This window comes from Cydia amplana, chromosome 7, assembly GCF_948474715.1.
Source record: "Cydia amplana chromosome 7, ilCydAmpl1.1, whole genome shotgun sequence".
Classification (NCBI taxonomy): domain Eukaryota; kingdom Metazoa; phylum Arthropoda; class Insecta; order Lepidoptera; family Tortricidae; genus Cydia; species Cydia amplana.
In genome coordinates this window covers 8,939,412-8,957,294 of record NC_086075.1, presented here as the reverse complement: position 1 = coordinate 8,957,294, position 17,883 = coordinate 8,939,412, and the positions used below count along the sequence as shown (strand labels likewise).

Sequence of the window (17,883 nt, the reverse complement as noted above, 5' to 3'; positions counted from 1 at the left end):
GTCATGCAAATTTATATTAGGCTGAAGTCAAGGTCTTGCCAATCGTTTTGGTCGTCACTAGTTAAATATTCATAGGGTAATAAAACTTGAGGCCGAAATGATTTGGCCTTATTCATTAACGGATGACGCTAACATTGAGGATCACAAGCAGAAGAAGTGTGCGTAGACTAGCGCACCTCGCCTACATGAATTTGCAGCAGTTGATATCTGTTTGCATATTAATAGTGAAACAATGTGGAATGCGTTGCAGGGCCTCGGCGGCACAGTTTCTTGTTTGAGTTATAAATCAATCTGTCCCAGTTAGATTAGCGTTTCCACGAGCTGCTTCGATCGCTGTCTTTGCTTTCGAATAGGCGATTGCTTAATGTGATGCCGTTTGATGCAGTGTGGTGTGGTGTATCCATAGATCACTTAACTACTACACTCCGTGTATGAGTTAATACGCGGACACGTATATTGGGCGCTTCGTTCATTTCAATTGCATCTACGTTTACGATTTGAATATTACATATATTAGCAGAAGTACCTATCAGCTACCTATTTATGTTTATTACACGAGCGAAGGGTACAGCTGAGTGGTGTAACTCGCGGCATAGAATTTCACAAATAAAATAGCATATACCTACAGTTTCATGATGCGGAGTCTTGACAGGCAGTCTATGAGTCGGTTTCGGTGCGCCCACCTTGCCGTCACGTGCGTTTGGCCCACTATTGCATAATCGTCTCGCAGTCGCTGACGCTGCTCTTTGTATTTAAAACACGTTAAATAGAGACAGTACCGTTTCCAATTTGTATCAGACATGAGGACATGACTAATCGTACTAGTTAATCATAGTTATGCCTTATGTAGTCATTTCCTAATTAAACTTGAGCAATGTAAATCAGTAATACAATTTGGACAGCCCTAAGTTACGTTAGCATGGTTTATATCTATATTAATATATGTCAGTCAGCAACACATCAGCAGGTGCGTTGTATTTTTTCATGAAATAGTTTTTTTGCCGAGACACCTTGTTCGTGATGTTAGCCAGATGTTATAGTGATTTATGTCAAGCTCTACTACTTCCGACCTTACTCAAAAGATAACATTCGAATTCAAATTTGCTTTGTAGTTAACCTGTTTTGCTTTACAATCAGTATATTCAGTATTATGTAAATAGTACATCCTATTAGTATCATACTTCCGCGTAAGAAAATAATAACCCATATAGGTAGAAGCCAAAATATTCACAAAATATTTTACAATATCTACTCTAGCATAAGAAGATATTTTACACCTTTTACTATTCTTACATTCCAACGCTCGCACTTATTGCACAAATAATGTGTGGGTGTAACATTTTTAACGGGCTAGCGGATCGTATTCAGTTAGTGAATTGGTCCGTCCGTCCTCGGCCTCGCGTTTGCTTCCGCGTAGCAGCTTATCCTCGCTCCGAAGTGCCCATGATACACGAGTAGCTCGCTCCAACCTTGATCCTAGGCCTCCCCGCAACCTTCCCAGCCAGTCGTGTGCCGTCCTTTAATTTGTAGTTACTTATTAACACTTTATCAACCTTTTCGTTTCCTTTCTAGGTATAACCAACAAACTGGACGCTCAGCTTGGTTGAAGTACGTAAACGATTTCAGTTCTTTATTAATTTAATTACAACCTTATCGATTGCGAATTTGATGTCGAAGCCGGCGGTCACTGCAGCTGCAGCGGTCGGGACGCGAGATCTCAGCGCTACACTTCAGCCACAACACTAGTATAACTTATCCTCGCTATACGTAACAACTAATTGTAACCAAGGGTCTCAATCGTACTGGTTTTATCTGACGCGATAGTCCGGTAAGCAATAACGGCCCAGAACACATCAATTCTTTTATACGCCATGATTTTCAGCGCTATACGTCGCTCGATACTGACATTGAGAGCCCCACTCCCTCTATGATTATAAAGTGAAAGATACCAATTTATAGCGCGTCACAGTGGTATGCACAATAAGCCAGGTGTCGCAAACAGCTTTACAACAAAGATCGACTACATATCACTGTTTTAATTCCGCCGCAGTCACAGTGGGATTTCCGTTTACATGTTTGTCGTATTTAGGTAACAAAATTTACCTTATTAAATTATCATCCCTGTTTTAATCGCGATTATTCATATATCGATTAGCTATCAAATACGTATTTGTAATTCATTATTGAATTGGCCCTGTGATATAAAACTTGCCCTAAAGTGGAAAACAATGGAGAATCCATTTGCACGTTCCATTTTTTGCATTACCGCCTGTGTGTGGGTACGATTTTGGATCCATGCCAAGGGTTCAGTGGATCTGGGAGTGATATCCGGTGTCTATTCGAACCCCAGACGGTAAATAAGTACCTACACTACAGTCAAGCTACGAAAATAATTTGGTTTCCATTTACATCTCTACGTAATAGCTAATAGAGCAGTCTGCAAATGCGCAAAATGGGTAATTAGAAAGAAATAATATGAACAAACAGTATTTTCTCCAATATGCTCGGAAATGTTCACCTTATTGTAGCAAAAATAGTACGGGAAGTTCTACGTTACGAACTCTAATTTAAAAAAATAAAACTATCGCTGTAGTGATGGGTAGGACATCAATTTAAAATGAGTTTGTATGAGTACCTCATTTTCTAAAATGAGGTGTTACAATGTCTTACTTCAAATGAGGTGAGGTACTAGCATATTTTCAGCGTCGACTATTCCATTAATTCCAACGGCGACAAAAATATTTCATGTATATAAATATTTATGTATTCATCACTTCCTTTATAAATAAATAAATAGTAACATTTAATTGGAGTGCAATTCTGGAGGTTAAGAATAGAACTTTTAGTAGAAAGATAATTTTAGAATCAAGTAAAATGAATAGAGGAGTGAAGTAAGACATTTTAGCGGTACGAAGTACTGCGACAAATTAACAAAATGAGTGGTACAAATGAGGTGCCTCACGAGTGAGCGACTCAACACTATATCGCTGTCCTGTTCTAGCGGACGGGAATGAAAAAAACACTACAGTAATAACTTATTACTGTAGTGTTTTTTACACTACAGTAATAACTTATTACTGTAGTGTTTTTTACTTTTTAAAAATAAAAAACGCAAACAGCCAATTATTATAGCCGCGAGCCACGTCTACACGACCCGATCAGCTATCATTTCAAGCTATAGGATAGAGTGAGATAGTAAGATAAACGACCTTACTTGTCTCGTTCTTACAAGACCGTTGTGCTAGTGTATGATCGTGAGAATACTGCTTAATAAAATCAAAGATTATTTTTATATTTTTTTAAGGATCTCATCCGTGTATACATAAAGTTTATATAGTTTGTCAAAGGACTTCCTCATTTCAAACATAGACAGAGAGAATCATACTATCTTTGTCTTACACTAGTACTAGCACCCAAAAGAAAAGGATGGATATAGTTTTCCTGGTTCTTACTGACTTACAAATTGGTTTGACCAACTATATTGCACATTTATATTGAATGAACGAATATTGAATGGTACTGAATGGCAGAATAAGTTTGTGCGCTAAACTTTTAAAAATTAATTTTAGAGAGAATTGTTTTTGAAATTTTTGATGTGAAGGTTCGATTTGAGTGATGCTTGATGCTTAAATAATTATTATTTTACCTTATTTCCTCGCATGTTTGGAGAAAAGCACTATATATGCCTCGGCAGGAATAGCAATTCGTGGATTCGTCTTCTTTGTCGGACTCCGCTTCGCGTCGTCCGACAAAATCGAAACTCATCCACGAATTGCCCTTTCCCGGCCTCTGCAATAATGTACTATTACTGACATATTCTCTGTACCACACATTGATTATTTTATCTCTCAATGTCAAACCGATAACGACAATATAGTATCACATTGTTTTCACCTCGCGACTGCCGTATGATTTTTAATCTGTTATATTTATTAACTAAGCGCTTGGTTTATTAAATTATTTCCTATTGACAATAAATTTACCAGATGTATTTATGTGATGGGCATATATTTCCTGTTTTCGCTAAATATATAATTTTCCTATAGTCACCTTGACGCCGATAAATGGTCTCGTAACATATAACTCCAATGGCATTTTTTTCCTATGACGGATGGCCATTGCTTGCATGTCACATTTACAATTGTTCCTCTATTTATTCAGTTTTGTACTTCACTTAATCGTTTCCTCGTTCCATCTTTATCAACTAGCCGTTTATCTCTCTCTTATCGTGATAATTATCGCGTCAACTAGAATTACTTGTGAATACATTATTTGTATGGGCCTTTATGTACCGATGGAATTAATTACAATAAGTTATACACGTGAATGGTAATGATTGTTGTGGCGCGGGTCACCTTGCGCGTCCCCGCGCATCTCGGACGAATAGAGGTGGTTTTTAGTTCCGCGTTCGCTTGCACGTGTTTGCGGGCTATGCGGACTAACACGCCGACACGGACATACCGAGGCAATAGAGTAGGCCTAATAGGCATCTACGTCTGCTTCAATAAATATCATATAAGATTATAAAACTGCAAGTGTTTATGACTCAAGCGTTTAAAATTCATGAATACCGGCAGCATGTTAATTCAACTGTCATTTTCAGGCATTTGGTAGTATTATGTACAGACGTAGACGGTAGACTTTTGGTAGTGCGCATGTTATCGTCAAAATTGTGCACTCTTCATATAGATTTATAACATTATAACTGCCACGGAATGAAACGTCCCAAGTGTCCCAACCAAACCTCATAAAAATGTAAACGTTCAGAAAGGTTTATGATGCCTTTTCCGAGGGTAAACTAAGAGAAATGAGATCGTATTTTGTTTCGAGCTGATCCCCCAACATCGTGGCCATCGTGGGTGTATATCGTTTGCGGCAGGCTGCTCTCTTCTACGTAGCTGTCCCTCTCTGTGCCCGACATTAACATAGAGAGAGGTAGCTATTATAGGAACATAAACTCTCAGCTTTACCTTCCCAACTCGTTTGCATATCTTGCTAAAGGGCGAATCCTGCGTAGTAGCCTCCGTACACTGTTTTGTTAAGCTTTAGTCTTACCATTTAATGGTCTTTATATCAATATCACACAGTATAAATAATAATTATAATAAGGCTTAAGGGGTCTTATCGATGAAGAGCTATTTATTCCGGGCATTTCTGAGTAAATTTGATTGTTTAGGTGATATTGCAAAATATTAATCAAAAACTAAGTACATAGGTGTTAAACCAACATAGTACATATATTATAAAATAAACATACTTGAATGGATTTCTGCAAACATGTAGGTATAAGTGGTTAGTCGATATAAATGACTCTGTAAAATAAACATGTGTCCGTCACGTATTCAAATTAAACAGTTCATAAGAAGAAGGTATCATGACTATCATGAGAGAGACAAATGTTCATTGGTGTTTTAACCTCTTCGCTGCCACGCCAATGAAGTAATAAAGTGTCATCAACGCCATGTCAAAAATTGCACGTAAACCATGAATCTAGTATAACTGGATTGGGCACGAGTGGTGGGGATAACTGACAGAATGGGATAGTCTTATGTATCTTTCAGTAGGAGTAGCAGAGAAAGCACTATTATTGTTTGTCCTTGTCACAGTCTCACATCTTGTTTTGTTCCCCACCATAAATTAGTATGGATGATTGGTCGAATTTATTTGTTGCCCACCATAACAAATACGACACGAGTGGTGGGGATAACTGACAGAACGGGATAGTCTTATGTATCTTTCAGTAGGAGTAGCAGAGAAAGCGCTATTATTGTTTGTCCTTGTCACAGTCTCACATCTTGTTTTGTTCCCTACCATAAATTAGTATGGATGATTGGTCGAATTTATTTGTTGCCCACCATAACAAATAAATTTGACCAATCATAGCATCGCATGCGACGCCATGATTGGTCGAATTTATATGTTTTGTCCCTCACGGAGGCACGTGTAGACCACTTCTATAGGATGCTACCTTCTATGACGTAAACAAATCTAACCAAAACCACGACTTGATATGAAGTCGTGGCGTGTGGGGCACGAAATGTGCATTGTACTGACTTAATATCAAGTCAATGGCGGCGAAAAGGTTAATCCGCGGGAATGTTTGTTTCTCTTAGTCTTACATGAAAACGTGATATTGTTGGTTTTGACATTGAGTGCTTATTGTTACACATTACGAACTTCGAGACGGTGACGATCGCGGCAGCCTTGGTGTATAGTAGGTATGTTTGATTATTCTGCACGTCACACCTACAATTTGCGCTGTTATTAACAACATACCTATATGGAGAGCTCGCCAAAGCCGAACTGCGCCCGCTTATCAGTACGGTATACGACGTATTATTTATGGCTTCAGAATATTTTGTCATGTAAGTACTTAAATTATACAATCTTAAGAATATACTAGAGAATATACGGCTTAAAGTAGGTACAGTGGTGTGCAATGCAATAAAATAGCAGTCAATGAGGAAATGAACAATTAAGGGAAATCTTTGCGAGTAGCTTTAATAAACTGCAAGTATCTAGTGTAAGTGTTAAGGTTAATAACAGATATTTTAATATGATCTATTTAAATAAGGTACTATTCAACTTTTTGAGAATAACACGTTTCATGTTAATGATAAGTGCAAAATTGTTATTTTCATGGATGTGATTTAAAATTAGCAAATCACGATGATCATTATCATTTGTTTTTGTGTCTAAACAGTCACCTCCACTCGGAGTTGAAGGGCCCTAACCGGGTCGTCCGCAGGGCGTCTGAGTCATGCGAGTCGTTGCCGTTAAGAGGGCATTGCTCAGCTGCGCTCCCCTTGGTTCGCCCGCCGCCGCCGCCGGTGCACTCTTTAAAAAACTAACTCACTTCAATGCGGCCAGGACGCTCATTGTTCTACGTCCTTACGAATCGATTGTGTTTCGCGGCCGCCATTATATTATTGATTGCAAATTAATAGCGATGGCCATCGTGTACGAACCTTTTCAGTCAAAGCACACTATAATCTATTGACGACGTGACAAAATACTCATTACATACTCCATCGGCTAAGTTTCAATGCTACAACTAAAGTGGTTAGAATTTTCTGCTTATTCAAACGAATATGTAGTTAGTAGTGAGTGGGTTTAAATTTAGAAGAGGATGGGCGCAGGTCGGATGACATCTATAATAAGATCACGAGAGACCGATGATACGTACCTACCTTCGGCTGAGATTGCCCAAGCTTCCACGGGTTGTTGACTTTACCAAACGCACTCTAAGAATCAGACGCGACTGGAACAATTATAATACTGAAAATACTTCACTAACAGGGTGTGTCTGTAGAAGTATATTTGAAAACAGGAATCCGTTTGTAGTCGAATTTATTGATTAGTTTATAGGCACCTGATGTGTGGAACACTTTTTGAGAATATTGTAAATCTTCCTACATGGAATATAAAAAAATCATCCATCTTCCGAATCAATTCGTTAGCTCAAAATATAACCTAATTGGAAATAATCGTTTTCGTCACTGGTATCGTTTTCATCCATTTTTTGCTCCCGTCGGGGTGGTCCCGCTAGTGGGTGGTCGGCCACAAGAACGGCTACTTTCATCAATTGATTTTTTATACTTACGGATTTACGAATTTGTTACAGCAATTTACAAATCATAATAGTCATTTTATGGTCTCTGGTAACCCGCTATTTATGCGTATAACCGCAGTATTGAGGGCACCTATTTCCTTGATCAACATCTTGCGCAATATCTTATTTCGCAATCATCGCTGAAAGGCAAACAAGACTTATTCTATTCTAGTACATTCAGATAACCGAGTCCAGATAACATCATTTGAAAACGTTTTGCAGTCAGTTGGACACAATGGCGCTATCTAGTGTAGCAGGCTAACAAAGCCAAAGATGATATTGTTAATCACATAATCGCCATAGGTGCGGTTAGCCTGAAACGAATGTAGGTCGGGCCGCTCCATTTGCCACAGTGGCAAACTGTTGATCGTCCTCGGAATGTGCGTGCAATATCTTATCTATCTCTGTGTAATCCGGCGCTGTGCTCCATCCATGCGATATTGTCATCGAGGCAATTTGGGCGGCCTCGCGGGCGTTACGATCTAGTTGCGCGAGGCACCGTAAGCCTCGTTTAACTCTGAACTCAACACTTTTTCGGGGTTAATGGGCCTCACGAAAGGACTGAACATTTGACAGGTCACGCGTTAGCGATTCCGTGGATTTTTAATTGCGCTTCTGCGCATTTATAATCTAGCAATTTGTAAAACATAGCAAAAGTAGTTTATGAAATTTGTTATTCACAAAAATACATCATTCTATTATGTTCTTTATGAAATGCCACTTATATAACATTATACATTAACATTTGCTCTTCAGATCAGCCTTGTTCTGGTTCTGCTTTGTGCATTTGCGTTAAGGTACCGGACGAGATTATGTATGTATATGAATTGAATAGGTATATTTAATATTTTTGAAATGGTACATGCAGCGAACGCATCAATTTGCAGATCTCGCAATACCGCCGCCGCCGCCGCCGCTCAAGACTCGTCTCTCCATCGGCGCTGTCTGTTTCTGGGTCGCAGCGATTAATTCGCTTACCCTACTTTTGTTCACTGCTGTAACACTTTTATATGTTTGACATAATTTTACCGCTCGAACGTGTTACGGAGTAATTGCATTTACTTCATACCTATGATAGGTATATCAACGCTTTTTAGGGTTCCGTAGCCAAATGGCAAAAAACGGAACCCTTATGGATTCGTCATGTCTGTCTGTCTGTCCGTCCGTCCGTATGTCACAGCCACTTTTTTCCGAAACCATAAGAACTATACTGTTGAAACTTGGTAAGTAGATGTATTCTGTGAACCGCATTAAGATTTGCACACAAAAATAGAAAAAAAAAACAATAAATTTTGGGGGTTCCCCATACTTTAGAACTGAAATTCAAAAATTTTTTTCATCAAACCCATACGTGTGGGGTATCTATGGATAGGTCTTCAAAAATGGTATTGAGGTTTCTAATATCATTTTTTTTCTAAACTGAATAGTTTGCGCGAGAGATACTTCCAAAGTGGTAAAATGTGTCCCCCCCCCTGTAACTTCTAAAATAAGAGAATGATAAAACAAAAAAAAATATATGATATACATTACCATGCAAACTTCCACCAAAAATTGGTTTGAACGAGATCTAGTAAGTAGTTTTTTTTAATACGTCATAAATCGTAAACCGCAATTTACCTTTCTTTCAGTGCGGAACCCTTCATGGGCGCCCACTTGGCCGCTTTTTAAATACAAGGTGCAAACAGTGCCAACATCGCAATCAAAAAGGCGTCTTGTCAAAAATCAAAAATTAGACCGCATCAAAGACTATACGTAAATTGAGTATCTTATAAATTCATTGTGGGCACGTTGTGCACATGCACACATTAAACGACAATTCATATTCTCTTATGCAAATTAGCTCATATATTCTTGTTGCACCAATTTTAGGTATGTATGTAGTAATTTTAGATGCGATGGACACTAATTAATTATACTTAGGTGTATTTTAAACAATACAATGATTTGCAGTTTTCCTGTAGGAACATAATTTCTATCGACACCATCCTCAATGTCAGTTTTCAACTGCAATGACGGTTTTTTTTGACAACTCGCCGCTGTCGTGAATATGTAATATAAAGCCACAAATTAGGTAGGTAACTGTACCACATATTTTTATTAGAAACTTGTTATCATGGGGCGGTGATGAAAAATTTATATACCATCCAATATCTACCTAAATTATAAACTCGTTGCAATTCGTTAACCTGTACTCGTTTCAAATACACGTATCCTGATTATTTAACCGGTATAAAATAACTTATTTATATAAATTGCATATTGTTTTGCTTTTCATATCAGTAAAACTAAATTTACTTTCATTATAACTGGAATAGGGCAATCAACAGTCATGTAGATAGAAGCTACTTTCCTTTGCTGCTTGACAAAGAGTGATCGCTTTGTTAAGATGAATGTAAGACGGGCGCAGGATGTGGTCGCCGGTCGAGGTTCCTCGGAACGCATTGTGCCTCCTCGCATCACACACAACAGCGACAGTGGTGCGGCCTGCCACCACGAGCGGATGCGGCGCTGGTCGCGCGGTGATGAAACTGACACAGATTCTAAAACGCGTATTTGGTAATCGAACTCCAACGTGAAAGTCGCACAGGGCAGACTGGCGTACAATACACGTCCCACTTCATACATATCGCTACATTTTTTGACGACACCAAAACCCAAAAGCTTTTTCTCTGTACAGTCATTGTTAACGCACGTATAGGTACCTATCTCGTACCTAAATGTGTTCGCGTCCCAGTTTTGGGGAGCAGACTCGATCGTTGATTGGCTTATATCAAACGTTGCTACATTTTCGCCTTGCATTCAATTCCATGAGAAGTTGCAGATATTGCCTTTCGGCCGCTAGGTCATTCGTTAACTAATAGTTATGTATTACCTTTATATTTATATCGAACACTAAGGTAATTTAATTTCCTTTGTGCGTAAGCGGGTCGTGGTTTGCGGAAAATGACTTTATTTTGCATCACACAATGTATTGCTATCTAAGTAATGTTGTATGTTTCTAATATATTTGAAACATTTTACACCAACATACCTGTAACGTAACACATACCATTTCTGCGTTTCTTGAAGTATTTTTTTATTTCGCATTTTCCAATGAAATCAGTTTCCTCATATATGTAAAAATTTCACAAATCAACCCTAAAATATAAGTACACGTTATCAAATTCAAATATCTTAGATACCGTTGCTGTACGAAATCGTAGGTCAATAGTTATTTGTTTTACAAGGGGGCAAAGTTGTTGTTTAACCGCTCGTGCTTGTCTGGTCCGGGACCTAAAGAAATATTAATAATTGTATAACACAAAACCAATTAGGAACGAAAATTTCATGAATAAAAGCGATTTTCGTACCAAAAACTCTTGAACTGTACAGGAAATGAAAATTTATATATACATTTTTGGTTACTGATGAAGTTAAAGTAACATCACAACGTTTGTGACTCTCCGACAAATATTGATACCCGAGCAAGCGAAAGATACCAAAATTGAACCACAAGCGTAGCGAGTTTTCACCACACCAACCCGAAGTAAATATTAAATGTAAAATATCAAACAAAATCAAACCAAATCAAATCCAAATGAATGTTATTAAATATTTATCATCCAAAATCATCATTTTAAAAGTCAATTCTACCAGCAAATATAAGAAAACAACTCAAAATTTGCCTTTGATTACTTTGCCTCACATGTGAATAAAATGCAACTTTGCTATCAGTTTTTGAAGTGCAAAGTAAGCCTTTCCGAGCTGGTATTGGACATCCTTAGTACCCCATATGTCCTGAATAGTCCCAATGAGGACATTGAATTTGATAACATAATATCAATAAATAATGTGTTATGTATTGTTGTTGCAGGCTCGGCGCGGGCAGCGAGTGCGGCGGTGGAGGGTCGGGCGGCGGCGGCGCGCCCGCTCCGCAGTCGGCGCGCGTGTCCTCGAACGTCGCCGGCGGCATGGCGGTCAGCCGCGTGCCCAGCCCGCTGCACGACGGGAACACGCCCGTCGCCGAGAACTGGTGCTTCACACAGGTAATGTGCTAACATTATAATATAATAATATCATAAAACCTTCACCGTATTCACTTATGTATTTACGATAGGTGTCGTTATTAGGAACCGGCCTTAGCTTGATCCGCGTTCGTAAAAGATAACAAAAACGTTGTTAAACTAAGGTGCATACAAGCCGAGGCCCTAAAATGCGTGGATCTTTAAATGGATACTTATACCCACCGCTCATGATTGTACACCAGACATAGGTAGTAGCAACGTGAACTTCGGGTAAAAACAAAGGCAAAGGCAAACACATTACGTAGATTGTGGCCGAGCCCTTGTTGATTTTTACGTCAGTCCTGTTGTCAGAAAACCGCACTGCGTTCGATTGTATGCAAATGCATGTATGTTAGCAGTTTAGCACTTCATCAGCGACACATTGCCGTTGCGTTGACCATCCAAATTAAGTACTAAATCGATGTCCATATTTTTAATGTTTAACTATTTGATACATTTGATAAGTAATATAAGTATTTATTCAAAGTTACTAGCGTTAACAACAGCTTAGTTTATTTTACCTAATTACTTCGCGGAAACTGTTGTTTTGTAATTACTAAAGCACAGGTATACATAGGTTACCTATGCCACTACATAACTAACATAAAAGCAAACTCGATTACCCATTTACAACACATGCAAGGGTAAAGTTAAAACTAATTAAGCACTTATGTCATAAGCTGAGTGAACCTCGAACGACTATCGAAATAGACTCCCGGTGGGCACATCAAGCGGAGTGATCGTAAAACTTGCTCTACACCCAACGCCGTAAACATACCCGCTGCCGCCGCCGCGCGAACACGACACGGCGATAATATTGTTTGTTGCCCATTATCTTTGAACTTGAAATGTTACCGTACCAACGATGATGTGTAAATCAACAAGGAAATATTATAATAACACTTCCTCCTTCTCGCAAGTAGGTACGTTACGTGTTCAATAATGGAATCTTTATGATGGCTCGCTTACGTTGCGAAAAGACGCAGCGGCTCAACGTGACGATCGACACGAACTTGCAAAATTAAAGCCTTACAATATTACGAAATTCAAGTATTAATAGAGTACTCCAAACGTGATTACTTATAAGTCGTACGACTTTTACGACACGTAAATCAACAATATGCTTGAGTGGAATAACTGCGGAGGACTCAAACGTGCCGACAGAGGCATTTGACGCAAATGTTTGTTCCGGCACACATTCTAGATGCGCGCGGTTCGGCGGTTACGTCGCGCGAACTTAGCGCGTCACTAATGCGTAGGATGAACTAATTTGATTTTCCTGTGAATAGAACTTGCAGTCGATGCAGTGAAACCCGTGCAAGGTATATGTAGCTCTTTGTAATGTTCGGGTCGATGGTTTCAGTTCTCTGGCTAGACGGTGACAACTCTCGAAACAATTGGGACGACCGTTTACTTCCGACGACATAGTTACCGACCTAGTATTACCTTTTTGATGCTTTTTACCCAAAAATCTATTTGATTCGCGAACGATAACGGTGTTCTCCGCATTATGCTCGACGAGGCGGCACGTACACTTATTAAGGTCTTCGCTCTAGCTTGGTTCAATTTCGGCTTCTTGATCATCATTTTGTGGACCGTTATTAACGGAGTTATGTTTTATATATTTTGTACAATGTTTGAACAATAAATGTAACTATCTGATCGTGTGTATTAAAAGTAAGAAACAGTGAAGTTCTTGAGCCACATTTCCAAGTACATTTCATTGTTTCCGTACACATAGTTACGGTAGTCGAGGTTGGATCATCTATGGCTGACCGTTGAGACAATTGCTAGACGCTAGGCTCAATTCATCTCTTTATATCATTTTAATGGTTATCAATTTACGCGTTGTTATCCGAGTGGGTGGCTATTATTGATCGCAAGAAACAATAAGCGCTTCAGTGTATGGCCCTGAAACTCAACCTTAGACCTGGTACACGTTATGTCGGAAGGTTTTATATAACCACAGACACATGTACAGATAATGGCTATTGACTGATGTCAGAACGAATCACCTTGGTACCTGCAGACAGCTCACCACCGATGTAAATATATATATACTTAACGGCTAGCTGAAGCCCTGAAACGTGGTTCGCGGAAGTGACGCGTTGCACACGTGACGCGCTCAAGGAGAAAACTTTTAGCTGGGAAAAGATAACATGTGCTATCTATATACTAATAAATCATATCGACAAGCATAAACTATTATATTTCACGGCCAAATTTTATGATAAATAATAAAATGTTTTCCTTCAAGTTGCGTAACAATTAACGTGTACAAACATTTTCATCGTGTAGTTTTAAAATCTTATGCTTAGGTATACCTATAATATTTATAGCCAAAAAATCTCCGCACTAGGCACTAAGTACATCGAGGGTTCCAAAAAATGATTAAATTAGTGCAAATATAAAAGTACCTATACTATTATGTTAAGTATCCATCAGTAATTTTAGTAATTTTACGGACACTGCTCGGTGTTATCGCCATGCGTTTTTTAAGCAAGTTTCTCATCCAGCTCGATCCCCAGGTATATTTAAGAATAACCTCGAATTTACCTACTAATTATTACATCAGCAACATTACGTAACTTATTAATCTTATTATGACACTTATTCGCCACCATCGCAATGAGATAAGCGTCAGTCAGTAATCGATTAACTTGCTAGGTAGAGGAGAGAAAGCCGGAGACAAAATTTCTAATTTAGACGCCCGTAATTGTTGTCTAAGTTGGAAAGTTACCCGTCGGCATAGGAATTTGGGGCTCGCGTTTTCCAAATGAAACTTACCTATAAAGATAGTTCTACTTTGCCGATGAAAGCGTCTTAGAGAAAAAAGTAGGCAGGTACGTTTAAATGACAGTACGCTAGTTAGGCATGGATACAGATAAAAAGTACGAGACGTCCCTGTTCTCATGTTAGAATAGTAATCTGGCGATAAATCTGTCCACGTCTGCCGTATAAGGCGGCCGGACGAGTTGGAATCTGCAAATGGGCGTTATCTGCGAGTCCGCAAACGCGGGGATGATGCGGGCGGCCTTGGAGCGGGTCGGCGACCGGGCGAAGACCCCAACAGCACCGCAAGCCCGCAAGCAGCCAACGGTCGAGGGCAACGACCACCGCCGGAGCCCGCGACCAATTCTCACCTATTCCTCCTGACCTTCACCTTGCTCCAAGCCTCCGCCCGGATCCGACTGGGCCCCAAGCCACCTTACGAAACGCTCCAAATACCTTTATAAAAGTTTCTGCTCGAGATGTTTTCTGTTAGGTACGCGCCCGATCTTAAAACGAATGACAAGCCTTTATACAGCGAATTTAAGAAGCATTTGACATCTGTATGTGACGTATGTCACACAAATAGTAATAACCTATCTATAACATGATATCAATATCGCTCAAACTCACGGAAAAGCCATCGCATCGCTTGGCTATACTACCGATTTAACCATGTAGTTATGACCGCACGCGCCCGGCATACAAAAGCGATACCGAGTATTCGACGAGACTCGCGAACAAAGGACAATATCCAGCAAATAGTTTTACGATCCATTTTAAATAATTTATTATGTTGATATAGACGGTGAATCTCACTTGGAGGCGTGTTCGATACGTCGACATTGAATCTACCCACCCACATGCTTTTTGTGTGTTTATCAATTGAAAGAGACCTAAATGTTACCAAGCCTCAAAATGCCTATTTTTTCAACTTTTGCAAGTGTAAATAATGAAACACACCTTATATTCGTTTTGATCATATTTGCATAAAGCATACTAATCGTTGCCTTTGTTCTTGTTACAGGTCAAAGTGGTGAAATTCAGTTACATGTGGACAATAAACAATTTCAGTTTTTGTAGAGAAGAGATGGGTGAAGTGTTAAAATCATCGACATTCTCAGCCGGTGCTAGTGATAAGTTAAAGTGGTGTCTCCGTGTTAACCCTAAAGGACTCGACGAAGAGAGCAAAGACTACTTATCGTTATATCTATTATTAGTGTCGTGTAATAAATCAGAAGTCCGAGCAAAGTTCAAGTTTTCAATATTAAACGCGAAACGGGAAGAGACGAAGGCGATGGAGTCACAGCGCGCATACAGATTTGTTCAAGGCAAAGACTGGGGGTTCAAAAAGTTCATTAGAAGGTGAGTCATATCTTAAACTTTTATATGAACACTCTTTTATTCGAGTATTTTCATTTAATTATACTTGTTTTTTTTTAACATTAGAAATAATTCCGTTGAGTAAACATGAGGATTATTATATCAATTATATGGCACTTTATGCAGAATATTAATAATGATTTAATTTCTACTAGCTTGATTATTATTAATTATTTTGGGTACTAGAACATTTTACCTGATTTAGAACTGCATATTTACTTCTGCGGCCTTCATTCTAATCCTAAAAACTTAGGTTACTGTATTTAAATCACGCTTAAATGGAAAAAATGCATGTTATATTTGTCTGTGAGATTTTCATCGGCCCATGAAATGAATAGGTAAATGTCAATCTAGAATCAAAATGCCTATTTATTTTTCATGTGTCTTTTTCACGGGTGCCACGTTTATATTAAACAAATCTCTACCGTTTTAACAACCACTTCAGATTTGATCTCGAAGCATTTTGTGAGATAATCATAATAATGTATGTGATTTAAAAATGTTACCAGATTTTATCAAATCCCACGACCTGACCGCGGAGTAGTGGTACCACGCCAGTTTATATTATTAGACTAAAACTGTTCATATTTATATTGCCTGAGGGGCTACCGCGAAAACCGAAATTCGCAAATTGCGGGGATCTTTCTCTTTTACTCCAATGAAGGCGTAATTAGAGTGACAGAGAAAAATGCCCGCAATTTGCTAACTTCGTTTTTTGCGGTTATGCTCTGAAGAGCGCGGGCGAGTTAAATTGTGTGTCCGCTTGTCCAGTGTAACTGTGATCTCAGACTTCTCCGATATTTGTAGTAACATTAAGGGCCAGTTGCACCAACCACATTTGACAGATTAATCAACGTCAGCCGGCGCGCCCCGGCGCTTTAGAGCGGTTTCGCACTACGTCCGATTCTAATCCGATCCGAACCCGTGAAAATATGGGTCTAGAAAACTCGGACCGAATTCGGATATTCGCTTACGCACTAGTCCTATCCGAACCCGTGAAAATATAATTCGGACCGAATTCGGATATTCGCTTACGCACTATTCCTATCCGAACACGTGAAAATATGTCTAACTCGGACCGAATTCGTATATTGGCTTACGCACTAGTCCTATCCGAATACCCCGCCCGCCCCGCTGCCTCTCTGCTCGTACGCAGCTCGGCTTTAACTCGGACACAGTGCGCGAGCGTTCATACAAATAATACATAGGCTACTTCGGTCCGTCAAACATCTTCTCCGGAATGGAGATTCTAGAATGACGGAAAGAAATCGGACGACGGAGATCGGATGTAGTGCGTAACTTACCATAGAAATAGTTCTACGGCTACAACGGACCATATTTTCACGGGTTCGGATCTGATTCGGATCGGACGTAGTGCGAAACCGCCCTTACTATGAAACTTTCCATACATAAAAATTTAGCGAACTCTTTAACGATACGAACAGTTTGGTGCAACCGACCCTAAGAGGACAGGGGGACGACCGGCTCTCCATATAAAGGTAGTCCCCATTTTCGTCTTTGTATACTGACATTATGGAAAATCTGGGGGCACGGCAGTGCCCCCGCCAAGTCGAGCGCGAAGCAAACACTGCCGTACCATCCTTTACTGGAACCATTTCGCCGCATTTTCAGGCCCCTATTTAAGAACCTCTGGATAAGACCAGAACGCAGAAATTTTTGTCATCCAGTAAGCTGATTTCACATACTTAAAATCCAAAATTTCAAGTCTGTAGGTCATTTAGTTCCGAAGTTAAGCGAAAGCAAAATTTCGCATTTATGACATTCATTCACTCATGATCATCAGAATACTGAAATTTGGTACAGAGTTAGGGTTTAATGGCCTCATAAAGGGTAAACCTAAAAATATTGCAATATCAGTCACGTTTTAAAGATCTAAGAACTGCATAAGTAAGTTTGTAATCCCATATAAATATATGATATTACAAAGTTACTGTTGCAGTTCCTACAAATAGGTAAAGTAAGGTACACTACGATGCACGATGTGAGTATGAATGAAGATATGTTTAGTTATGATATGTGTATACATAGTATGGGTATGAGTACCCGAAAAGAAGG

The 17,883-nt window shown here is 39.3% G+C and overlaps 1 protein-coding gene across 1 annotated transcript in view; it reads left to right on the top strand.

The window, feature by feature from the left end:
* LOC134649671 (speckle-type POZ protein) overlaps positions 1–17,883 on the top strand; it is a 37,865-nt gene that overhangs the window by 9,370 nt on the left and 10,612 nt on the right. Inside the window, exons 2-4 of the mRNA XM_063504509.1 lie at positions 1,573–1,608; positions 11,466–11,637; positions 15,452–15,789. Of these exons, the coding sequence (XP_063360579.1) occupies positions 1,573–1,608; positions 11,466–11,637; positions 15,452–15,789 (546 nt within the window). The remainder of the gene's footprint in view (positions 1–1,572; positions 1,609–11,465; positions 11,638–15,451; positions 15,790–17,883) is intronic.